The following is a 25,926-nucleotide window of genomic DNA, read 5'->3' as shown; positions in this document are numbered from 1 at the left end:
TGTAAAGATGCTATAACGCCAGGAAGTTAAGTATTATTATCTTTATTCAGGAGCAAGCAGGTGCATCTCCGTGCAACAGCAGCTCCACTCCAACTGCTCTCACACTACACTTCTAGAATCCCACTATGTAGTATGCTTCCAGTTGTTATGACACTGGAAGAATCATAGCTAGGATATCACATCTCCTCCCTTTACATTGAACCAAAAGAATACAAGACAGTGTTATTAATTAAATACATTGTGTTAACAAGGAGAAAACGATGTGAGGTTAAACACAAGGAAATAGTGACATGTTGTATAATTACACAGATGCAAAATATACATATATGATAATGTCACCATTCCTCCCTAAAAGTACATTCTTTAAATCACATGACATAACTTCTGTATTTTACTGGTAAGTTCACCGGTCTCCCAGTGCGCGTCGCTTTAATGCCACTGCCAGAAGGTTGTTCAACAGATTGTGCTACATTTACAGTAATATTTCCGCTATAGGTATTAGAATATTGAAGAAGAGAGTGATCTTTCCCTATTTCAATAACATCATCCCACATCCAATTCATGGGTGATGATTTCTTCATTATGTTACAATCTGTTTCTATGCAATCTTCCCTACATTTAGCCATCGGCTGTGATGCCAAACTTTATTGTCACTTAATGTTGCAGATTTTGAATAAGCATCTAATTCTTGCAAAGGTACAGAGAATTTGCTTTCCCCTTTTCTTACCTTTGTACCAAATTTTATTTTGACCCAATCTCCAACCTGTAGATCAGCTTCCTTAGTGCAATGTTTCCTGTCAAAATTAGCTATATTGGATTCATGTATTTTACGTAAATTAGAGCGAACAACAGCAAGTGACCATTTCCAACACACTTATTTACTGTTCCTAGCCACATTGTCCTTCGTGAATGGTTCTCTACCTCTTAAAATCCTAAACGGGCTGTAGCTGGTACAAGTGGGAATGATTCTGTACGCCCATATTGTACTAAATAATTCTTTCCCCCACTTTTTTCCTGCACTAAGAGTATGTTACCCATAACCACTCCGTTGAAGCGCTCAACTATACAGTTCCCAGCTGGGTGGTAGACAGGAGTTTTCTTTTCACTAATACCATTCCTTTTCAGAAACTGTAAAAAATTGTCCGATGTAAATTGTGGACTATTATCACTATGGATGCTTTTAGGTACGCCTTCCCGTATGAATAGTTTTTCCAAAAATGTTATGACTTCTTTGGAGTCATATTTCTCTGTAATTTCAATTTTAGGCCACTTTGAATAGTTGTCTATGACAACAAGGATATGCTTCATATTACCATTATCGTCCTCGATAGGACCCAACCAATCAATACGTAAGTCCTCCCAGGGATGATCCGGAATATGTCTGGTGCCAAGTGAAGGTTTAAATACATGTTGAACTTTGTCAGAGTTTTTGCAAATAGAACACTGCTTCACAAATATTTCAGTATCTTTATCAATCCCTGCCTACCAGTAGGACATCTTTATTTTGTTTTTGAGTTTTACAATCCCTAGATGGCCTTCATGGTTGATATCTAATATTCTGGAGCGTAATTTCAAAGGCGCCTCAACTCTTTCACCCCTACATAAGTAGTTGCTATTGTCAATGGATAATTCCTCTTTGATTTCCCACATAGCACTTAGGTCACCCTATAAATCTATTTTGTTGGGACAGCCATTAACAACATATTTAGCAGCATCACTTAAGGTTTTATCTTGCACATATTCAGTGTCCCATTCTTTTTTTGAAATCGCATTTGCAAAATCGTTAACAGAATCATGAACAATAGCTACATTAAAATCATCCCAGTCAGCACATACATTATATTGTAGCGGTAATGGGGATCTGCTAAGATAATCAGCTACTTGGTTCCTTTTCCCAGGTAAATATTCAACATCGTAAGTGAACTCCAACAACTTTAAACTCATCTTAGCCAGTCTGGGTGTAGCTTTAAGTATGCCTCCAGATGTCAATATTTTGAGTAAGGGTTTGTGATCGGTGCGCAATGTAAATCTTGTGCCCCAAACAAACTGCCTGAATTTCTCCATTGCCCAAATTCTTCTCAGCAGGAGATAGAGAATGAGATGCAAAAGCAATTGTTACTTCTACACCTTCCTCATTCACCTGAGACAGAACTGCGCCGAGCCCCTTGTCACTAGCATCAGGAGTGATGGTGCTATGGGCAAAGCTGTCGAACGCTTGTAATGGAAAAGCTGAGACTAAGTTGTGTCTTTTTTTTATCAAAATCTTTCTGAAGTTCTGTGTTCGAGTGAAATTCTTGTCTTATTTTGAGAAGTTGTCTAAGGTTATATGTTTTGGTGGCAAAATTCTGTACATACTTTGAGAAAAACTCGGCAAGGCCAAGGAAGGATCTTGCATCATCTTTTGATTTTGGTACGGGGGCATTGCTGATTGCTGTGATCAATTTCTTTTTGGGTGAAATACCATCACCACCCACCTCATGACCTAGGTAGGTAACTGATTTCATTCTAAATTTACATTTTTATTAACTCTGCGGTACGTCCTTTTTTTTGCAAGTGTGCTTGATACCATAGTGAGACGTTCGTCATGTTTTTTTTTTACATGTCCCATGATCAAAATATCGTCTTGGAAATAAATCACCCCTTTTTGGTTCTTAAACAGCTTGTGCATTAGCCTTTGGAAAACCGCTGAGCCCCACTCCAACTGCTCTCATACTACACTTCTAGAATCCCACTTTGTAGTATGCTTCCAGTTACCATGACACTGGAAGCATCATAGCTTGGATATCACAATCTTGAGTACCGCGGCTTCACTTATACGAAATGGTGGCAGATATGCTGCTTTGAGGAGGCAAGTACTGTGAGGTGACACGGAAGACATGGCAACTCGATATATACCGCAGCTCAGTTATGCAAAGTAGGATGGCAAGAGATCACTAGAATTGTGGTTATGTGACAGGAGGACAGATAAGACCTGTATTTGTGTCATACTAAGTTATTGTGTACGAATGTTAGATGCACGATGTCGTACTGTGCAATTTGTTTTATACAAAACAAGAAAAGACGCACACGTGTTTTTCTTGAAAAATGTGAGTGAAGATATTTAAATACGAAAATAAGGCATTTTTTATTTGATGGGGAAAAAAAGGCTAAGTTTTTTTGTTGCTGAACATTTTAGTATGTTAAATATCTAATACATATTTTATTGGAAGTATCTAACACCAGTTGTTCCTGTTTCGATGTTTTATTTAGCTTCCATCTGCAAATTTGAACGAGAGGATGCAACAGACAAAACCAATCCAGAGGAAACGAGCGCTTCCAACCTGGATGCTGCAGGAAGGTCTTGATGTAAGACCACTTTCGGCTCCACCCGCTAAAACAGGTACTAAACTGCATATTTTGTCAAGAATTCGTTAACTTTCCACTCTCAGAAATACTAATCGTTTTAATTTCACATCTACAATACAAGAGAGACTGCCTTTGTGATATTTCCCTAACAGATGAAAATAGACATTAGGGTAATACCTCTCTGTAAGTGTTATTCGGAAACCAAGTTACTCAGAGCGGACATAGTCTGTTAGGCTTGCTAGACTTAGTATTACAATCCCGCCAGCTGTCTACACTTTACTAAACCCTTGTTCGCCTGTCTCTTGACATGTAGTTCTGGTCTAGGGGATCAACAAAAACAAAACGGGTATTGTGGATTGTGTTGGTTTCTTGAGATAGCTGGCTTCTGGTCTCTGGTGATGAGGAGAGGGCTACTATGCGAAGTGTTGCCTCGATGGGCTTTTGGACTGGCAGGGGGATGCTTTTCAGGTAAATTAGCAACAGTTTGGACAAAAAGGTTGTCAGCTGAGGTTTATTGGTGATCCAAGGCATCAAACAAGTGGTGCAGAGGCTCAGGTGCATTTTCTGGAAGCACCCCCAGCATGCTTCACACGGATCTGTTTAGTGTCTGTGAGATCTGTATTGTTCAAGCATATATGTCCACGTCTGGGCATGTGGGTAGCAGCCCACTGCCAGTTAGAGCTGGTCTGTTTTTGCAGTTTGAAAATCCAAATAACCAGGTGAGAGCAGCTTTTGACTCCTAAGTACACTTTACAGCTACCACCACCCACTGCAAGTGCAATGGGGTTGAGGGGAACTATTCCCTTAATGCTGTAGGGTGGGGAAGCCAATTGTCTGTCCATCCCTGGGCACACCATCTTCAGTTTTAATGGTTTCTCAGTATGAGGCGGCCCACAAACTAGTTCCAAAAAGAAAAAATACCCAGAACCTCAGGTAAACAGGGAAAGCAGAGATGGTAAAGCTGCGCAAATAGAGTGTTTGATCTTTACGGACATTCATCTAAATCCCTGTGCAATATCCCACACTGCGTGAAGAAGCTCAATCAAGCGTTTGTTAAGCGCGACTACTCACCCGTAAGGGTCTCAAGGCGCTGGGGGTGGGGTTGCAGGTTCCAGTCTATTATCAATCAATCAATCAAGCGTTTGTTAAGCGCGACTACTCACCCGTAAGGGTCTCAAGGCGCTAGCGGTGGGGAGTGGGAGTTGCTGCGGGAGGAGGGGGGGCGGCGCATCAAACACAAAAACAGTAAACAGTTCCTTCCACTTTAGGAGCTGTTCATACGCTAGGTCCAATATTTAGAAATAGTGTAGGAAAAGCAATTCTATTGTATCTTGGCTCTGAAGCTGGCTCTGAACCTCCTACTGCTTTCCTAAGGTAAAGGCTATCAACACAGCTTTAAGAGCAACTTTAATGAGCAGTTTACTTTAACAGTTTAAAGGGGTCCCTTAGACTTAACCATGATAACAGTTACGAATTAAGACAACATTTTAATAAATTCATACATTTGTCTGCAAACGTGTCTTCTGTTGGATCCAGAACTGCAGTTAAGAGATAGCATGATGGCCCAGTCCCCAGAAACCTTTTGAAGAAAATTGAAAACAAAATGTTCTCTTTCCTGGGAGAAAGTTATTCTTTTATCGATGCCACGGAAGAGGGTAGTGAACTATATTAGTTCCCAGAAAGGGGCATAAGAATTAATGACTTTCAGGCAACAGTTTTTATTTATTCTTTTCTTGAAAGGGTAAACCCAGTCTACAAAGTTTTTTCCGTATGAGAATGGAGGGAAACTTATGTGGATGAACAGACTATCAATCAACCCATGTACTAATAGCCGCATAACGAAATCTCAAGTTTCATAGGGTCACAGAATATTTTTTGAGGCGGGTCGCTATTAGTGACCCCCTGTGCTTAGCAACAAACAAGAACAGCAGATCCCCTCCCTGTATTTGTTTTCCGTAATAAAATTCTTTTTTGTTTTTGTTTTTTGTTAAGCAGCTCCTGGTCCTTAAATGAGCTGGGGTTGCTCTAACTTTTTTTTAAAAGTAGTTTCCCATTGGGGTCATGGGGTGGAATGCGGGGGGAGGCAGGCAATGGTCTTCTGGACCACTGCCTGCTCCCCCCATAGTCGCCTGACACCATTCTCAAAGGAGAAGGGGTCCGAAGTTAACCTGTTCCCATTAGCGAATCAGTTGCTATAACTCCTTTGAGATGTCAGTAACTGGTCAAGGTGGTCGCCATTCATTGATACATACCATACCAATTTGCAATTGGAAAAGAAGTCCCTTTTTATGCTCCTCTCTAATTACAATAGGAGCTGTTATACCCGTTTTGAGAGTCAGAAATGCTTTTCAGACTCACAAAATAAGTTTAACACATCGTAAATAAGTTGCAGAAAGTAACATAACGCCTCTTATCACACCTCCAGTGCCAAGACGCCGCGGCAATCGAGCGCTTTATAAACATATTTTTCATTTCAAAAATAAATATTTTGCATTCACAGACCTCAAAGTTTTGTGACTTGCAGTGTGTGCAAATATACATTGCTTTCATATATCTGCCCATGAAATATGTATCCTTTACACTTCCACTGGTTTTCTATGAAGTAAATAATTTCATAAGTATCTGAAACGGTATTCCAAACTAGATATCGTCTATTTCATTTCCTTGGAATGCTGTTCTCCAGTGTGACACTACTATACATTGTAAATGCTTGGTTTGGAGATTTCTAGATCAATGAGTAATGGCCTACTTGCATGGCATCTGAATTTACCCCCCTTTTAGAGCAATATGTCGAATACACATGTGGGTTTATGTGTGGTATTCTGAGGGACATAGTAGTTCAGCTGTTGGCTTTCAGGTAGAGACCAGGTTTGGTGCTCCATTAAGTATCTTTTTTTATCAAAGGTCCAAATTAACTTCCGCCTCAATTTGTAGGGTCACAGTCAGTTGCATCTGCAGTGATTCTGTGCTCAACCCTCCCCACAAAACGGAAGGCCCATCTTGTTTGCCAATCTTCTTAAAATATGGTAAACTTTGAATCTGATGTACAAAGTATTCTAGAGTGACATCTGTTATGGATTGTTTGTGGTATTTACATTGCTGGTGTAGGTATATTCACAAAAGAACTTTGTTGTTTCTGCTTCAACCTGCTCTGCCTCACAATATCAACATGAGATACACCTCGAGATGACCACAGCCTGCATATGTAACCTGCTTTTTCTTAGTATTTCAACTTGAGATGTTCCTCTGCCATTGTCCACTGTTCAATCTGCTTTTATGTCCAACTTCGTGCCCATACTCTGTCTTGTATTCACGGCCTCAATACCTCTACTGCGTATTGTGAAATTTTACTCCTACATTGTTGTCTGTGGTGGATTCTCCTGCCCCTTGATACCTCATCGCTCACTTCTCTCCTTTATTATACATCACTCATGGGCACACTACATGGAAAACGGATAAGTAAAACCAAATGCCTTTCTTTGACAGCTAGCTTACTGTGTTGTTAACTTCTCTTGCCTCACATTTAGGGACAACACTTTCATTCTATAGAAATGTAATTGTGGCAGCAACACATGTGTTAATATTTTCCTTTTCTGTTGAAGCCGTCATTGTAGATTTGGTCTGTGACTTTCTCCTACTTTTTGGCATAAGCTTTTGCCATTCTGACTTTTATGGCAGCTCCTTCTAAGACCATATGGGTGACAGAGTGTATCTCTGTAGATGCACGCAGGTCTAAGGATTGATTTTCATGTTCAAAGAGACTGCTCCTTTCTTCCATAGGTCCGGATGCCTCAGCATAGGTCCAGGGTCCTATCACTCTGCCACATTTTAATCCAGTACTCCAAATGTACTAACAAATGAGGTGGTCCCTTATAATGGTAACCGTAGGTTGAAATGGGACAAGGTCCATTTACAGACTGACAACCTGGCGAGGATTAGGGCGCATATAGAAGAGCTGACTGTAGAGTTGGCGGGAGTTGATTCGGGAACAGGTAGTGCCCAGGAGCCCCTTTTCGCCCTGGTCTATAAGAATGCTATTGAGGAAGTTGGTAAATACTTTCTAATCCAGGGTAAAAGTGGCAGATTGAGAAAAAAAACGCCCAAAACCAGTAATCCATGGTACTCTGACCAGTGCAAGGTAAAAAGGAAGGAGTTAACCATTGCCTTACGCAGAAAGAATCAGTTTCTGGTCAGAGTAGCCAGGAAGGAGTATGCAAAGGAAATGGTGCGGGCTAAAAGAGAGTGGGAGGAACAATACTGGCAGGACCTCAAATGTGCATCTAGTAGGAAGGATGCATCGCTTTTTTGGGATCTGATTAATAAGGCCAGGCAGCGCACCAAGCCACCATTAGTTAATCATATAACCAGTCAACAATGGTATTCACACTTTTTTGCTCTGTATGGTGGAGGGGAGGAGATGAGCTCTTCTCTTTCCCATTCAGTCAGTATGGTTTCTCCCTTACAGTTGCTCGAAGAGCCATTTCTGGCTTCTGAGGTAGTATCGGCTATTCGACATCTGACTCTGAAGAAGGCTGCTAGCCCCGATGGAATCCCGGGAGATCTCCTCCTGGAAGAACCCACAGCCTGGGCCAAACTTATTGCCCTAATAATGAATTTGATCTCCAAGGGACACCCAGTGCCAGATTCGTGGAAGGGAGCAGAGGTGATAACCGTGTACAAAAAGGGTGCCGGAGATGACCCTGCCAATTACAGACCGATCAGTCTGATTGACGTGATCCAGAAAGTGGTTGGCAGGGTCATTATCCTGCGGGTGGGTGCCTGGATGGAAGAGGAGCATGATCTTTCTCATTTCCAAGCCGGCTTTCGTCAAAAGGTGGGCACGATGGACCAGGTCTTCCGTTTTTTTGCGATCTATTGGAAGTCTGTGACCATCAACAATGGTAGTCTCTACCTGGCCTTCATAGATCTCAGGATGGCGTTCGACTTGGTCCCTCGTGCAAGGCTTTGGGATATTTTAGAGAAGATGGGCTTCCCAGGACCACTCTTGGATTATATTGTGAGGCTTCATGAGGGGAATTACGCGAGGATCAGATGGGGCACCCAGGGACAACTGACTGAGAGGGTGCCCGTGAGGAGGGGAGTTCGCCAGGGATGTGTCATGGCACCAACCCTGTTCTCTCTCTTTATGAATGGTGTGGTGGACCATCTGAGAGAGGAACCGGCAGACGCGCCCTCCCTGGCAGGGGAAAAAACACCTACCCTACTCTTTGCGGGTGACACCATTTTGATCTCTAAATCCCCAGCAGGCCTCCAAAAGCTCCTGAACCGTTTTAGTGTGTTTTGTAGTGACAGAGGTCTTACCATCAATACCTCTAAAACTAAGCTTATGGCCCTTTCACCCTCCAAGAGATTCAGGAATAATCTCTCGCTTAATGGCGAGTTATTGGAGATGGTAGACTCCTTTGATTATTTGGGTGTCAGGGTAAATAGTCGGATGAGTTGGAGTCACCATCTGGCCAAAATGTCACTAAATTTTAAAAGAGTCTCAGGGACGGTCTTGAGAGAACAGCGGGAGTCATTGAGTAAACCCGTGGCACCAACTCTCGCAATTTACGAGGGCCAAGTATTACCATCCGCCCAAATGGTTCCGAACTATGGGGGTTCGAGAACATACCGGAGCTAATTATTTTAGAAAATAAATTTTTGAGAGACTTGGTAGCTCTACCTGTTTCCACTCCGTTAATTCCATTACGTCTTGACATGGGTAGGCGTCCCCTCAGGGACTTAGTGCGCCTTCGCCCATTACTTTTTTGGGTTCGATTGAGAAGGACCGGGGAGCTTAAAAATTACGCAGCTGTTTTAGATGAACTTATTCTGCTTAACACAGGTAATAGGATCAAATGGCTGAGTAATTTGAGGCAGTTGGTTGTGCAACTGGGCTTGAGTGACTCATGGAAGAGCCAAACACCGCCTCCCAAGCTAGTTATTAAGAAGCTGTACTGGGATTGGGTTCAGATGGAGGATACTCGTAGAGGTGAAGGGGGTATACTCACAGAGCGGTTCTTGGAGTTTAAATGGTTCAGGTTACTCGAACCGCTCCTCGATTTTATAGAGAAACCCCTGGACAGATCACTCTACCTAAAAGCCAGGTTTGGGATTCTCCCAGTAAATAACTTCACCTCCGGGTGGAATAACCAAAGAGGTACAGTGAAGGCTTGCCCGGGTTGTGCAGCCCCTAGCGAGTCCGTGGCGCACTTTTTCTTTGCCTGCCCCGCCTACAGGGTGCCCAGGAGGATATGGTTAAAACCTTTATGCAAGGGGATGGGTTTAAGATGTCATATAATGGCCCTGCGGGTTCTTTGCACCGACACGACCTCTTCAGCTATGGTGTGTGGAGTAGCAAAATTCCTGGGTAGTGCTTGGCTGATACGCATGAGAAGAACCAAGCCCTCCATTATTCAACCCACTGGTTAGAGGGTTCCTGGACAGGAAGAATCAATGGTATTCGTTAGCTGCTTATGCACTCTCTCATTAATCTGGTTATTGTGCATATATGATGTTGTACGTATAGTAAGGCCGGTGGGTTCTTGTTATCATCTTATTAGTATTTTATTGTATACTTTCATGATGAAATTGTCATATGTGAATTAGTAGTAATATTTAAATGGTCTTGTACATAGATGTTAAATCGTGTGCCCGGTCTTGATCAGACTAAAACGCTGCTAAGTTTTGATTATATACTTATCAGTGATCAGCTTGTTACAAGTGATTTGACACCAGGCTGCTTTTAATTGATACTGCCATTGATTATATTGTACTTTTTTTCACATGAAATGTTTTTAAGATGTTCTCTTTTATGGTTGGTACTCAGCCGAATAAAGAATATTGATTGATATTTTTTTTTTTTTTAAAAGAGTGCCAAATACCAAGGAAGAACAGTCTTGATTCCACCTCACTTCTTTCATCCACACCAGCCACTCCCTGGCCCTTGGTCTTACTGTTTCAGTTTTTTTTTATTATCCCTCCTTTATTTCTTTGGCATTATTTTTCCAGGCTTCTCATCCTCCTTCGTTCCCTCCTCTGTGCTTTTCTCTCTCTTAATCTGGGTCAAAGTCTGATGAGGAAAAAGGAGCGTCAGTCCCCAGTAACTAGTTGCAGAGTGCCCCACCTTCATTTACTCTCTCAAATAAAACACACAAGTATAAATGTAGCTTAATTGCAATTGAAGAAGGAAATAATTTAAGATCCAAACCCAACATTATGACCCAGGAACAGTTTAAATCTGTATCTTTAAACAAATAAAAGCTACTCATGCTTATCATACCATCAAAAGTCAAATCAAGACAGTGCATTTATAGATAGCCAGGTTCGCAGAAGATCCAAACCTTTGAAGCGGATGAAAAAGCAGGCGGGGTTCTTGTTTACGCGCTTGAAGTGCAAAAGCCCTATTAAGCTGTTGTAGCTAATCAGAATGGGGTGGCTCAATTCAAGTATAGCTCGGAGGAGATTAGTCAGGTTTTCTTAGCGTATTATAACCTTCTTTACGAAGAGAGCTTAGAAGGGAAAAAAGACTGACTTTAAAAAATACTTTGATAATTGTAATCTCCCTGCTGTCTTGCCGAGTAAAACAGATTGAGTTATTCAAGATATCAACTTAGAAGAAGTCATACATTAATATAGCAGTCTACCAGACAATATAGAAATGCCCAAATATTTTTTTTTAAAAGTAGAACCGCTCACATCCTAGTTTGGCACTGTATCTGGACATAAGCTGATCCAGGAGAAAACACAGGTATTGCTAGTTGTCAGACTGTCTTCCAGCGGCATATCTTCCAATCTCATAGAAACTTTTAAATAACATACTACTTTAAAAATGATAAGTTCATCAGATAAAAGCTGTAAGAACAGAAGAGCGGGCCAAACCTTTGAGAAGTTCTGGGATTTCAACAGTGGGATATTGAACATTCCCCTAGGTGATTTAAAATAGGTACCAAACATTAAGGGCAGAGAAGGGCAGCAAGGCTTAAAAAACTGCACTCAGTATAGTCACTCATATGTTGCAGCTCGTGTATTGCCCACCTCAAACGACCAGCTGCCACACAATCATAAATTAAATATAATTTCAACAAAGATGAGAGGCAATACTATCTTAACGGGACGTTTCAATGTTCAATAATATTCCATTCACTGTATTTTCAAGTAAGCAGAAAAGTTCTTTATTTCGTTATCTTCAATAACAAGTAGGCACAGTATTCATATCGCGATATGACTACTTTAACCAACACAGGAATTTGAAACGCTGGGGGCTGAATGAATGGTGACATTTGATTTGATTTGAACCCAAGAGTTGAAGGTAATTCTATGGATACTTGATGAATGACTATTCCATGAAGAACGAAGACCCCTAAAAAAAACCCTGTACCCCAAAAACTAAACACACCCTGAACCCCCAAAATACCCCAGCACCCCAAAACCTTAAACGCACCCTGAACCCTAAAATTCCCCCCTACACCCCAAAACCCTAACCAGCCCTGACCCCTAAAATTACCCCAGCACCCCAAAGCCTAAATGCACCCTGAACCCTAAAATTACCCCCTACACCCCAAAACCCTAACCAACCCTTAGCCCTAAAATTACCCCAGCACCCCAAAACCTAAACTCACCCTGAACCCCAAAAATACCCCAGCACCCCAAAACCTTAAATGCACCCTGAACCCTAAAAATACCCCTTACACCCCAAAACCCTAACCCACCCTGACCACTAAAAATACCCCTGTACCCCAAAACCTAAACGCACCCTGAACCCCAAAAATACCCCAGCACCCCAAAACCTTAAACGCACCCTGAACCCTCAAAATACCCCATGCACCCCAAAACCCTAACCCACCCTGACCCTAAAAATACCCCAGTACCCCAAAACCAAAGTGCACCCTGAACCCTAAAATTAACCCCTACACCCCAAAACCCTAACCAACCCTGATCCCTAAAATTACCCCAGCACCCCAAAACCTAAACTCACCCTGAACCCCAAAAATACCCCAGCACCCCAAAACCTTAAATGCACCCTGAACCCTTAAAATACCCCCTACACCCCAAAACCCTAACCCGCCCTGACCACTAAAAATACCCCTGTACCCCAAAATCTACCTAAACACACCCTGAACCCCAAAAATACCCTTGTACCCCAAAACTTTAATTTGCACAGTAACTTCATTATGCGTAGTAAGTGCATGCTAAGTAATGGAACATGCGTAGTAAATGCACGCTAAGTAAAGGCATCTGCGAACTAAAATATGCGTAGTAATGGTAATACAAAGTAATGACCGCGTAGTAAAGGTAGAATACCTGTAGGGGAGCACTGCAAGGTGCTCCCAATGTGTCTTTCCGACAGCCTTCCATGTTGGAAAGGCCGACATAAAAAGGCTGTCGGAAACCGACATCATAATCCCAACAGGGGAAACGCTGTCCTAAAGGGATTATCAGGCCTTTCTGACGACAGACTCCATCAGATTGTGTCAGTTGGTCTGTCCCTCCGACTGCTGCCTCTGACTGCCCGCATAGTAATGCGTTGGTCAGACCGCAACAGTAGATGTGGTTCAGACCGCAACCGACAAGTCATTGGTGGCGGTTCGAACTGCATCGTAATGAGGCCCATAGTGTCAGCCACACAGGCCCAAGGGCCCAGTTGAACACCAGCCACTAGGGGAGGTAAGTAACCAATGCAGCATGTTAAATATAATTCTGGTAAGCAGGAATCTATCCCTATCATTTCTCTACAATTATTAAGTAGGGCTCCATAGACTGGATTGTTTTTAACAGCATATGACCTCATACTGAGGGTTTCAACATTTTGGTCTGCTCGCCCTTGGAAATACACTTTTGCCTCAAAAATCTTTACATACAAGGAGGAAACTATTTCCATAAATACGATGTTTTTCCGTCTATATTCATGTGGCATAATAAGAGACCCAGAACATAACTTAAACAAGCACAGCTAACCTGGCAAAGAGGGGGCTAGGCTCTCCCAAACTGTTCAGGCAGCTCTGTGGAAAAACCTGTATTATATGTCAGTTAATAACAGATCTGCTACGTTCTTTGATATGTTATTTTCGCATGGCTAACACTACATTCTTTTCAGATATGGGAACCTTGGCATTTCATAGAGGTAACTTTTAAATCGCTAGCTGTTTTTTTCCATGTGTATTCCGATATATTCATTTGTAAATTACAGTTTTTATACGCAGCTAGTATACTATGAGGAGAGATTTTAGATTATGAGTTTTTTTGTGTCCCCTGGCAGGAGAGACATTAACGGGATTTATTTGAATGCGGCCAGATTACAACTAAAAGCAAATTATCATTAGAGAACTCAGCATTTTTTGAAAAAAAATTACCAATAAGAGGCCATTTACGCATATACTTAGCTAGTCAATGAGAAAATAGGTACCAAGAGTCAGCTCTTATAAATTTTGAATTCGACAGAACCCCTCAATTATCCTGCCTTATATAAAGCAGTCCTCAATGAGAGACATGGATGTTATATCTGTTTTGGCAATAAAACGGTCCGACTGGATAGGAGCCCCCATCCCATGTGTATAAGCGAAATTAATTCTTCCACCGGATTACTTAGGAGCGCTATATTACAGAACCGTATTTTATTTTTATGTCACTCCCCCCAGGATTGCATAATGGAAATTGGTGCATGTAGGCGTATGCCCCAGATGTGCTGCAGAGAACTCAGATATACTCTGTCGTGGATTTTAGGAAAGATATCCTCAACATTGAACAAGATGTGGAAGACCTAGCCACTATTATCTTTTGAAGAGATTTTAACTCTGTGATATGATATGAAGTTACTACTGCCTGCAAATAACGAGCCTCCCCGTTCTTGGTCTTGTGAAGACCGCGAAGTAAGACTATAATCTGTGAAAATGAGTTTGCTATGGCTAAAGATCATATGAAAAATATGCAAAGGTTTGGGGTTCCTTCAGATATTATTATGCACTGAAGACTACATATATGCGACTCTGCTGTTAAGATAATTATTAAATGGATATACAATATGTATTTCGAGGCAATTTTAAAGTTGTTACAAATTTGGAATTGTGTAATCTCAAATGACCTATTTTCTATTTTAAGAATGGATCACAACAAAAAATTAAAATAAAGTAAAAAGGTTGGTTATGATCACTCGCTACACTTGACAAGTGACCATGCTTCCATGTTAATAAAGACGCTGCCTATGAGGCTGTGTCTTTCAATTTCTAACAGTGCTACTTACTGGTGTCTCAGAACGAGTTTAGTCATTCAGGAACTGGATGCCAGCCATGTAAATTAATGATATGTGCTGTGCTTCCTTTCTGCTGTTATTAGACCTTCGGATTTCTCTGGATTACCTCAGGCTACTTCTTTCTCAGTGCTCTCCTTACTTAACATGTCCTTTATATGTCTGATGTTGACGTCTCCATACACCGTTATTGGGTGTCTGTCGCTTATACTAAAGATCGATCGTTAGGGGTAGTCCCATAGGTCTTAAGTGTTTGGTAAGCACTTTGGTAAATTTTAAGTGTGCACTGGATCACTAGAAGCAGCCAGAATGGTGGTATCTGTGACTGTGGTTGCTACAACATTACAATCTTGCCTCTGAACTGGTCTACTATGTGGGTCATACTCAGGTGCCTCAGTTAATAATACAGATGGGGGGGGGTTCATGTCAGTTCGCATCAGCACCTCGGACCTACTACTATAATAGTCCATCTGTGATTCATTCTATTTGGTCAATCTTCTTGCAGCTCTTGTGGGTTGGAATTGAGATTGTTCCCTGTTGTCTGTTATGGTGCATGTGTGATTTGCAGGTGGCATCACCGTGCAGTTTCCATTCTACTTGATGATTCGTTTCAAGCTACTTATGTCATTTCTCATGTGTCTCCTATGAGTTTGTGTAGGCAGTGCCCATTGTACTAAGACTTGCAGCTTTCCTCAGTTTATTTATTTCTAGCATTTCTTGCTCATATTTTTCTTCCTTGATAAATACTGTTGGCAAAACTGGCATGGATTCCAGTTCTTTTATGTAGTACCTTCTCTTTGGATTAAAAGCTTCCATGGCCTCTGTTTTGAGTTAAGAGGATAGCCATCTGCATTGTTATTATTTGCTTACCATGTGCTGCGGTGCACTGGCCTGCTTCTTTAGGTGAAAATCTGTAATTCAGGATTTCAGCCTTGGAGTCTGTAATACTCAACTTTAGAACATGGGAAGTCTGCTGAGTTTGTTTCGTACAGCCGAGCTGTTACACTTGACCTCTTGGAGATGAGGTTTATGTAAGGAGTCTGCTACGACTTCCTTTATTATCTGCATCCTTTTATCTGATAGAGACTACTAGCCGCAGATTCCTTCACGTAGAATTATCCCCAGGCGTGAGACTGGATCCGGAAACTTTTTGCCACAGCATCCCTGCGCGCCGGGGGCGGGGCGACATCACGCGACTCCGCCCAGGCATCGTCCGCGTATGTGATATCAGCAAGGTCACATAAGTTCCGCCCCGGCGCGCCCACATCAGTTTTTTCCTTTTCCGTGTGCAACGTGGATCCGTTCCTTGCTACGGGCCTATTTAGGGCCCCCTTTCTTCCATTCATTTTTGGTGGAACAATGTGCGAATGCCTTAGGGCTTTAAAACGTGCACGTTTTGTGGGCATCTTATGTCGGCGACGGACCCTCACCTCATTTGTTTGTGGTGTTTGGGGGAGGACCACGGCACCACAGATTGTGCGGCGTGCCAAAAGTTGAAGCCGAAGTCGCGGCGGGAGCGCCGATTGAAACTTCTCTCGGCGCGTCTCTCCAGGTCGACGTCTTCGCCTCGGTCTGCTTCGTGGTCGTTGTCCTCGCCTTTCTCTGAAGTCACGTGGGCGTCGCTCCCCGATGAGTAAGTGTCGCAGTTCGTCCCCGGGGGCTGGTTTCCGGCCTACCGGGGGCATGGACTCTCTGCGGGTGATGCGGCCCCGCGTGTCGTCCTATCCACCGTTTCCCAGTGTTGGGGCGTCGAGAGTCCAGATGGAGACTTACGCGGTGGCATTGCAGGCCTCGCTAGCGTCGTCTCCTCCTTCCCCTCCTGGGGCGTCGGCGGATCCCTCTCTCTGCGCAGGGCCCTCCGCGGCGCCGCCGGTGGCTCCGGCCCAGGCGCCGACTGGGTCGGATCCAGGCTTGGAGGATGTGGTGCTGTTGGGGTGCGGCTCCTCTGGGGCACCTCCTTCAGGCCACGGTGTCTCTGCCTCGCCGCAAACACCTGCGGTGGTCCCTGTGGTGTCGCGGGAGGTCACCGGGGCTCGGGTCGCATCCTCTCTACAGCGCCGGCAGCTGCTGGACCGTGCGGAGCCACAGGGGTCGGTGGACTCTCCTCGTCCCGCTCTGGATCGAGGCCGAGGCAGACCCCTCGTCCCTCTCCGGGCCCCTCTCGTACCTCCCCACAGGCGGCTGCCTCATTGGAGGGCGAGTCGGAGGTTGTATCGTCCCTGGCGCCGCCACAGGGGTTGTCGAGCGACCTACGCCTCCTTCTGGGCCGCGGCCGGCGGAGGGCTTCGGGCCCCTCACCGTCCCGGCGCCGCTCCGGGGCCGGTGCGGCTCCAGCTCTACTCCGGTCCCCGCTCCGGGGTGCCTTGGAGGTCCCTTGCCCGGTGACGCCGGATGGCGCCGGTGTCCTGCTTCAAACAGCGGACTCTACGGCTCCGCGCAGGGGTCGTACCGCGGATTCGTCATCGGACGCTCCTTCTCCGGAGGCAGGCTGCATATTGGTATCGTCCTCCCCGGAGACTGGTCGTCGTGTGGTATCCTTTTCACCGGCATCGAATGGCGGCTCCCCGCCCTTCTTGAGGCAGAGGTGTTCGTCGGAAGAGCGGCAGGTCCCTCATTCTTCGGCTCCTCCTGACTTCCAGGTCTGGCCCTTGCCCGTCCCGCTTGGCCTCAGGGACGGCGCCTTAGTTTGCAGCCGTCGCCCACGGAGGAGCTGCTTTCTCCACCGCGGGGCCCTATGGATGCGGGTGTGGCCTTCGCTCACGCGGTGTCCACGGCTTTGGGCATCCTACGCATGGGTGACCCGGTGGCTCACTTTCCGGCGGACCATCTGTTGGAGGTCCTCAACCAGGGCTCTGGTGGGAGGGAAATCTTGCTTCCCTTTGAAGGTTCGCTCCTTTCTGCCTTGACCGGGGCTTGGAGGCGTCCTGCCTCCCGGGATCTGGTGCCTCTGCATCTTCTGCATCGGCACCTTCCGACGCCGCGTGACCCGGCGTGCCTGTCCATTCACCCCTCAGCCGCTATCCCCCTATTGCGGACTGCTTTTCCCTCCCTGCCGCCCCTGTTGGCTCCGCCATCCAGAGAGGCCCGCTGGCTGGATACTTGGGGGCGCAACATTTTCACCTTGACCAGCGCGGCCCTGCAGGCCTTAACACCTTGTGTGTGCTGGCTAGGGCCTCCTCCTGTTTGTGGGACTCAACTGAGTCTCTGGGGTCTGCAGCGTCCCAGGAGTCTGCTCAGGTGGATTTGCGGCATCATGCATTGGATGGCCGGGAGCTTGCGGCGTTTATTCTCCGCTCCGCTCTGGACGTCTCTGAGGCGCTGGGCTGGGCCATGACTTCCTCAGTCGCTCTCCGTCGCCATGATTGGCTTCAGGATGGCGTCTTCCCCGAAAGTATTCGGGAGAGGCTCATTGGTCTCCCATTTGATGGCAGTCTGTTGTTCCATGCCCCGGCCGACTCCGCCATCCAGAGGCCCTTGGCAGGGCTCGGTCCTCCTCCTCCTTGTCCTCCTCCTCCGTCCCCTCCTCAGTGACTTCTGAGTTAGGGTTGCTTCTGGGCCTTCTTAGGCCGGATGTTATGGTTGTGGAATATATTTTTCTGGCCATTTACGTCCTTCCTTGGGACTTTGGCATTGTTGGCTGCTGGACAGCCCTTTTGTTGTTGTGTGTGAGTTCTGCAGGAGTTGTTGCGCAGACTTGGCCCTGAGATTGGGCCTTCTGCTTTGCTTGGGCTGCTGTCAAGCCTGCAGCGGGGGTGCTTTTTTCCCCTGTGGTTCTTTTGTTTCTTCTTCTGCTGCGGAAGTTCTTCCGAAAAGGGTTCCCTTATCTTGGGACTTCACATGGCCTATGTGGGGTTATGGTAGCTGTCATATGGCTTGCGCTCTGCTGGAGGGTTCTGGTCGCCTTCGGGTACCTGTTCTTCATGGTGTTTACGTAGGTTGCTTTTGCTTCCTGAGGTCGTGTGTGCGGCCACTCATGGTGGTGGCCCGGGCCTCTCCTCCTCTCCCTGCTTCCGTTCTACGGTCTGGGATGTCCCTGTGTTCTTTCTCCCTTGCCAGGCGTCGTCTACTCGCCCATCCTGGGGCCTCGGGCTGTTCTTCTTGCTTCTGGCCTTGACTGCCGGCATTGTTCTGGCTGGCAGGCTGCTCTCCATCTGGAATGGGCTCGCCTTCTTCTCCCTAGTTTCCTTGGGCCCTCTAGGCTTCTTCTTCTTCCGTCTTCCTGTCTTGGCATTCGGCAGAAGCTCTGTTGCCTTGTGGGGGAGTGGGGTGCTTCGGCCTCTCAGTCCTTGCCCTTGGTTCCTCTGCTGTGAGTGTACGATCCTCTTCAGCCTTCTTTCCCTCATACGTCCCCTTGGGGTCGGTGGGGTTCTGCTTCTGGGGGCTCCCTGAGGCGGGTGGGGGCGAGGTTTTACCTGGTCCACAGATCTGGTCCCCTGTGGGGCCCTCTGTTCTGCATTGGCTGGTGGGGTCCTTTCGCAGACCCTCCTTCCCGGGGGTATTGCTAGGGTATCTATTCTACGTGAAGGAATCTGCGGCTAGTAGTCTCTATCAGATGTACGAGTTACTTACCTTCGGTAACGATGTATCTGGTAGAGACAATTCTAGCCGCAGATTCCTTCACATCCCACCCTTCCTCCCCTATTCTGCTAGGACCCTTGGGTTGGTCTTCGGTTCTCACCTCCCGGTGGGGGGCTGTGTCTCCTGTGAGTGCCTTCCTTGTTCTTGACGGGTGGCTCCGTTTGGGGCTGGTAAATTCCTCCTTTGGTTCTTTGGTTCTTTTGGTTCTGGTGCGCCGGTGCCCTGCTGCTCTGACTACTCCAGGTTTGGGGGGGATTGTTTCTATCCTTGTCCTCCCTCCCTCCCCTCCCTTCCATTGCTATCCTCTGGTTTGAGGGTCCTCTGGCCATGTCTTGCCCTTGTCCTTGTGGGTGGTTGCCCTCTAGGTTGGGGTGGCTTGGAAGTTTGTTGTTCCTGTTTGTCTTGGGACTGGTCCCATTCCTTGCTCAGGATGGGGGGGTGGGTTGCCTACGTGTGCCATGACTTTTACGTATGCTCTTGCCTCGGGGCACAGGGATGGGAGGTTGTCTGTGCTGGCAGAGTGACTGTGCAGGTTTCTGCTTCTTCTTTCTTCTTTCCCTGCCCTTGGGTTCTGTGGTGTTGGCACTACTCTGGTGGTGTTGTTTTGTCACCGTTTCTTTCCAAATTTTTCTGCTCTTCGCACACTGTTCCCATGCTCCCACAGTTTTTTATCTGGTGATTCCACGTTGTGGTGCGGAAAAGTTCTCCGAAGAAAACTGATGTGGGCGCGCCGGGGCGGGTCTTATGTGACCTCGCTGACGTCACATAAGTCGGAGTCGCATGATGTCGCCCCGCCCTTGGCACGCAGGGATGCTGTGGCAAAAAGTTTCCGGATCCAGTCTCACGCCTGGGGATAATTCTAAGTGAAGGAATCTTCTGCTAGAATCGTCTCTACCAGATACATCGTTACCGAAGGTAAGTAACTCATACATCAGTTGCAGCAATATGGCTTGCAATTTCTTACATGGTTGTAACCTGGTGATCTAATTTAGAGTATTGCTAATTTAGTATTCCCTTAGTGACATCCCGGATTCTACAGATTGTTTTCGTAAGAGAGAGAACTAATTGCATAGATGGTGTCTGATAGCGTATATCCTTCTGAGTAGCTTTGTTGAAATACTCTCCACCACTGTTAACATTTCGCTCATTTCATATCAATTTCGACGGGTGAGAGGCAAGTTTTTAAAAAGACTATCATTTTAGATAGCACATTTCATTGACCTTGGTGGTGTCCAGGGTTCTCTCCCTTGTTTAAGATAAGTGAGACGGAACCGGCACAGGTTCGAGCCCATCTTTTTTTGTGCAAGGGTTGTCCAGCTCAGGATTACTAGCAGTGAGGAATTATGTTTTTGGGCAAAATCAAAGGTAGGTTATGTGGTTGCTCATGATCTCTACCAGTATGCAGTCACAGGCTTTAGGTATGGGGATGTCCTCCTTGTAGTCTGCTGCTGTATGGGGACTGTCATCCTTGCTGGTTCTTTTAATGATTCCGACTGCGAGGGACTTTTTGTTCTTGAAACCTGGTACTTCTTGCTAACTCTTCATCAAGCCAAGCCTACCGCTGGCGAAGTAGTTGGTTATCTTGTGTATGCGGTGGCTAGGCTGTGGCAGTCATCTCGGTCTAGCCAGAATCTACTCTGCCTACATGGTATCCACAGTTTCCCACAGCTAATATATTGAGTGGGGCAGTAGTCTGGAGCCACATTGCACAATGCATTTCCCCTTGAGGGGCTCCAATGTTAAACAAGGCCTAGGCATAGAGTCCTCCGAATCCGCCTCCCTTTGTTCAGATTGAAGTTTTGCTCCAGGCATCCCAGTGCCTTTCCTGGTATTGGACTGTGTTGTCTTATTGTAATGTCCACTGGCATAGGCCTGGGCAATAGTTATGGTTCAACTGATCCTTCAACGACCTTGTGAAGTGCTAGCACTGCTTATGTGGAAACTGTCTGACAGCCAACATTCTAAAATGCACCTAGGGCTGGATCTCCAGAGGGCAACAGAGGTTTGCAAAAGAACATGCTGTGATCTTAAAGCAAATGCTGAGGTTTAGTCATTAGGCTTGGCTGGATTTACTGTAAGACAGTTGCCCTGGGAAAACGTTCAGCAATCCTGTATTCCAATGGTTCACTATTCAAATATGTTTAGGATTTGCAAAATTGGTAGTAGGAAAATAAAGGATTGGAGATTTTGAGAGTGTTTGTGACTCAACTTCTACAATGTGAGGCAACCTGCTTGACCTGCTCAGTCCAGCTCCATTCCAAGGCATGGGAAGTAGTGCCCTGCAATGGTGTTTTTCACCATTCAGTTCACACTTGCCTGCGTTCATCACTCACTCGCTCCCTCAGTCTTGCCTTGGTCAGTGTGCATGCCTCTTGAACCACAGTTACTGCCATCTGTCCCCATTTCCTCCCACCTTCTCTCCACTTAGCAAGGGGTTATGTCTAGGAATGCTCCAGGACTGTTAAAATGTATGAAGTACTCCTGGTATGCTCCTAGTAACAAGAATTTAGAGTGACATTTGACACTTGAACCTTCAACCTTCTTTTCCTTTCAATGCTCACAATGAAGCTGCAGGAATTGTAGACCACTAGCATGGTGCTGGGCTTGCATACCCCAGTAAAAGGGCAACCTGGCAGTTCCCAAAAAGTCTTTACAGAGTGATTTCACCTCTGCTTTCCGCAGTTCTTACCCATTCTCCTCTGCAGGACCCAGAATTCTGGATCTTTTATGTTTCGTTCTGTCCTTTCAGACAAGGATTGATCCTCTACAGTTTCTGAGGACCCCACAGGTTACTCAGACTTGCAGCCTATGGGTGAGTACAGCAAGGTGTTGCTTAGTGTTAACATTGAGGGATGGGATCTGAGGGCATGAACTTGACTGTGCAGTGAGGCAAAGGAGGAGGAGTCAATCACACTTACCTGGCCCTCATGGATTTCTGTGCCAGTGGATGAGCAGGAAAAAAAAGAATGTATCTCCCTTCTTTGATACGTAAAGATTTGACGTTTTAACAAATAATTCAACATCATTTAGCATCAAGAGGGCTTTAATGAGCTGTAAAGGGGTGATATGATCAAAGTTGTTCCAAACATGCATCCCCAAAATATATCTTGCCTACGGCCTCACAAATGCTTAAGATGTCACTGTTTGCACTCAACCATTATTTTAAGCTTTCAATCCGTGAGTTGATCAGCTGTCCTTGATAAAGTGGTGATCTAACAATAGACTAGCACTGGGAAGTCTGTTCGCTCAATTCAAGAGTAGCAAGTATAAGACAATATTTTCAAAAGTAAATAATGTTGCTTCTGTCTAGTGCCTTGCATACTCAAATTGCATGATTTTTCAAAAATTGTCCTCCTTATTTATAAAGTCCAACTTGGAAAACTGATCTTTTACTTAAAATGTTTGATTGTCCCGTGTCCTTTTCCCATCAGATGGCTCTCTTCTTTCCCATCCACTGTATGCCAATTCTCTATGGTCACAACCATCTCTAATACACTTGCAAGTTTGCCTTAATGTCTATTAAGATATTTGGGCAATTTAGGCATAACCCTTTTCGAAGATCATAACCTCTCCTTTTTAAAAGCCATACCTCTTGCAACCTAACAGTACCTAACCTCCTCAAGCTCATCTATTAACCACCCAAACATCTTCAAGGCACCCCCCCATCCCCAATGATAACACCTAACATCTACTAATTTAATATACTACAAATAAACTAGAGTGAATGCATGGAATGGTTTCCTTGAGGGCACAATACTGATTCCAAAAACCAACAGTAACAAATAACAGGACTAGTGGCTAACTTTGCACTCATTTAGGAGTAGTAAGTGCTATACAAATTCAATTACAATTGCAATAGCTTTTGGCATTAAAACCAGCTGTAATTGTTATCAGAAAATTTACCTTGATTTGTTATATATAACAGCTTCAATTACAAACATAAAATTGCTAGTGACTATGTAGTACATAAACATATATGACATAGCTAAAACATTTGGTTGCAGTTACTTCTTTTGTAATAAAATTGAAACTTGCCTGAGATTCATTTTGTTTTACTTCTCCGGCTTTAGGTCTCGCCTAGGCTGCGCTTGCGCTGTCTCTTCAAGACGTGCTGTATTCAGGTATAGAATTGAAGCATCGGCCAGTCTCCGCCCATATTTTTCATTGGCTTGCGTCATTGTCCTTTATAAATGTTGGCTTCTGATTTGTAAATAGGCTTATTAGTCCCTCCTTAGTACCTCTTTGTCTTCTGTTGTTATCTCCCATGAGGACTGGCCCTTTTGCATGTGTCCTAACTCGGGAGCTTTCATTAGCAATTCTGAGAACTATTTACTTAATTAATGTACACATCATTCACAGGACGCCAGCTTCAGTAGGCCCCTTCCTCACAGACTTGGCATTTGTTGGTTTCCTACTCATCAGCATTCCATGGGCATCTGTTCCTGCACCTCCCCCTCCCGTGTTATGTTTCCATTGTGGCTGCATGTTTATTTTAAGTTGCTCCAGCACAATTCTCTGCACCATTTGTTTCAGATGCTTCACTGCTTGCCCGCCCCAACGGTGTGGATTTTTTTAAATGTGTCTCTCTCCCACAGTTCCCATCTCTTCCCCGCTTCAGCGCCCTTCCGAGATTGCTGTTTATTTATTTTTAATTTAAGTTACTAGATCCCGGGCAGGAGATTAAGTGAGTTGCTAATAATTACAGATGTTGAGCCGATGATGAGGCTCGAACACTGGTCCCAACCACTCCCTCTGAGGGTAGCATACGGTACTCTCTCCATGGTTGGTTTTTCTTGTTTACTTCGTCAAGAAAGTACCATGTTTGACCATGTTTGAAATGAAAGGCGCGCTCGGATATTTGATCTCCGGAGGTTCTGTGGGACGCTGCTGGCTATTTCATAGAGGGCTCCTTTAGCATTTTCTTTTTACTACTTTTGCATTCTCCAGTATTTCAAAGAATGCATGGGTCAAGTGCAACATTTTTTTTGTTTCGACCCAGGGGATGCTTTGAGTATGGGGATTTGTGAGAAATGCTTCTGTTTTGTTATTGTTCTAACCCTCTTTTGAAGGCTGCTACGTTGAAAGACTTCTACTAAATAGATGCCCGGGACCACCAGAAGACGCTAAACCAGACTAAACAGCCTGTCATGGTGCAGTAACCTTTAAAATTGCTGCAGGGTATTACCCTGCAGCAATGGCTCTAGTGGACGCAAAAAACGGTGGAAAGTTCGAAGCGACAATGCACAAACTGTCATCCTTCTTTTCAGTCATTTGCAGCATCCAGACAGCAGTGTGCCTATAAGCTCTGGGCTTTCTTTCATGTTCATTAATTAATTTAGCGTATTTTGTGTCAATGGCCTTTCACAGGATTAATCGCCTCTTTGAGAAGAGCAGTTTATTTTGCACAAACAATGCGCCCAATTTTCACAAAATGACATTAACCTTCCCGGAAGCAGCACTCCAGGATGAACCCGGCCCCTGCTGCGTTTGCTTTCTTGCCTCTAATGACATTCATTGCCCCCGGGCCTTCTCCAGATTCTCTTACAAGTGGTTGCGTGTATGGAACTCCCACTGTGGAGGACACAGCGTTGTGTCCTTCACATGCGGCCTGGGGAAAGGGGACACAACCACTAGGGGGGATTCGCTAGCTTTTCAGAGAGGGGTGGATTAACTTTGAAATCGGCCCAAAACTTGAATTAATTCACTGCAGCAGCTTTACAGTGTACTGAGCGTGCGTGTTTATTTTAATCACCTCCATGCATAAACGGGATAAAACCACGCGGAACATGTTGCAGGCCAATAAATATTACATTAACCTGGCAACAAGTTGTGAATATTTTTTTTTACCTCATTCTAAAATCTGTATGCAATTCCCCTTATGTATTGTTGCGGTTTAGGCTTCTCAGCACTCCTCATAATATTGGTTACTTTGTTTTATTGATTGTTTTATCCCACACCTCTGCCATTTTAACCCTGCTTATAGGTATTACTATTATTAACCACTTATTGATACACAGCGCCCTGTCCCCAGAAGGCAGCTACTGTCCTTGCTGGATTTCGAACTCATAGCCTGTACATCTCCACAAATATCACCACCTAACGTTCAGCTCAGTAAACCAGACAATTACTCCACATGTCGGCCGACGTTCAGCCATACAAAATGGAATGTGGCAAGGTTAGCCCCCAAAAATATAATTTTGGCCGCTTGTCGGGATTTGGAACTCTGCTACTACTAACCTGGATAAATATTCAACATTCTTTTCAAATGCTATTGCCCTTTTTCAGTTAGGCCACTTTGCCTTTATGCGTTGTTGTATGGCCAAGGTTAACCTATGCCTATCAATAGGTAATAGGCTATTTATTTCTATGGTAGTAAACGTGGTGTAGATTGTTCATATAAATAATGCAAACTTCCAATCCAATTTAAAATAGAAAACTGAGACTTCAGTAAGTTCCGTACACTTCATCCTGCGTAATCTAGGGTCGGGGTTAGCACACACATTAGCCTTGGTGGCCGATTCTTGAAGTTGTTAACGAGTCCATGCACTTACCTCGACTAACTCACCTCACACAGAAGGTCTATCCATGCCCTTTCGTACCCAGAGTAGCTGCCTGGAATCATATTATTTTAGGTCTCTCCTAGCTCAGCATACATTTCCATTTGTTTTTATCTGAAGTTAAATTTTTGTTAGCTTACATATGAAAATGCACCATTGTTGTTTATTGAGCTTTATTTCACAAACAAAAATAAATAA

General features: G+C 44.8%; 1 protein-coding gene across 1 annotated transcript in view; it reads left to right on the top strand.

Moving 5' to 3' along the window:
• Nucleotides 1–25,926, top strand: part of APLF (aprataxin and PNKP like factor) — a 702,995-nt gene that overhangs the window by 397,736 nt on the left and 279,333 nt on the right. The window contains exon 5 of the mRNA XM_085612712.1: nucleotides 3,250–3,379. Coding sequence (XP_085468838.1) covers nucleotides 3,250–3,379 — 130 coding nt within the window. The remainder of the gene's footprint in view (nucleotides 1–3,249; nucleotides 3,380–25,926) is intronic.

This window comes from Triturus cristatus, chromosome 6 (assembly GCF_964204655.1).
Source record: "Triturus cristatus chromosome 6, aTriCri1.1, whole genome shotgun sequence".
In the NCBI taxonomy this organism is placed as follows: domain Eukaryota; kingdom Metazoa; phylum Chordata; class Amphibia; order Caudata; family Salamandridae; genus Triturus; species Triturus cristatus.
The sequence above is the reverse complement of the archived record's forward strand: the minus strand, read 5'-3'. Positions and strand labels throughout refer to the sequence as shown.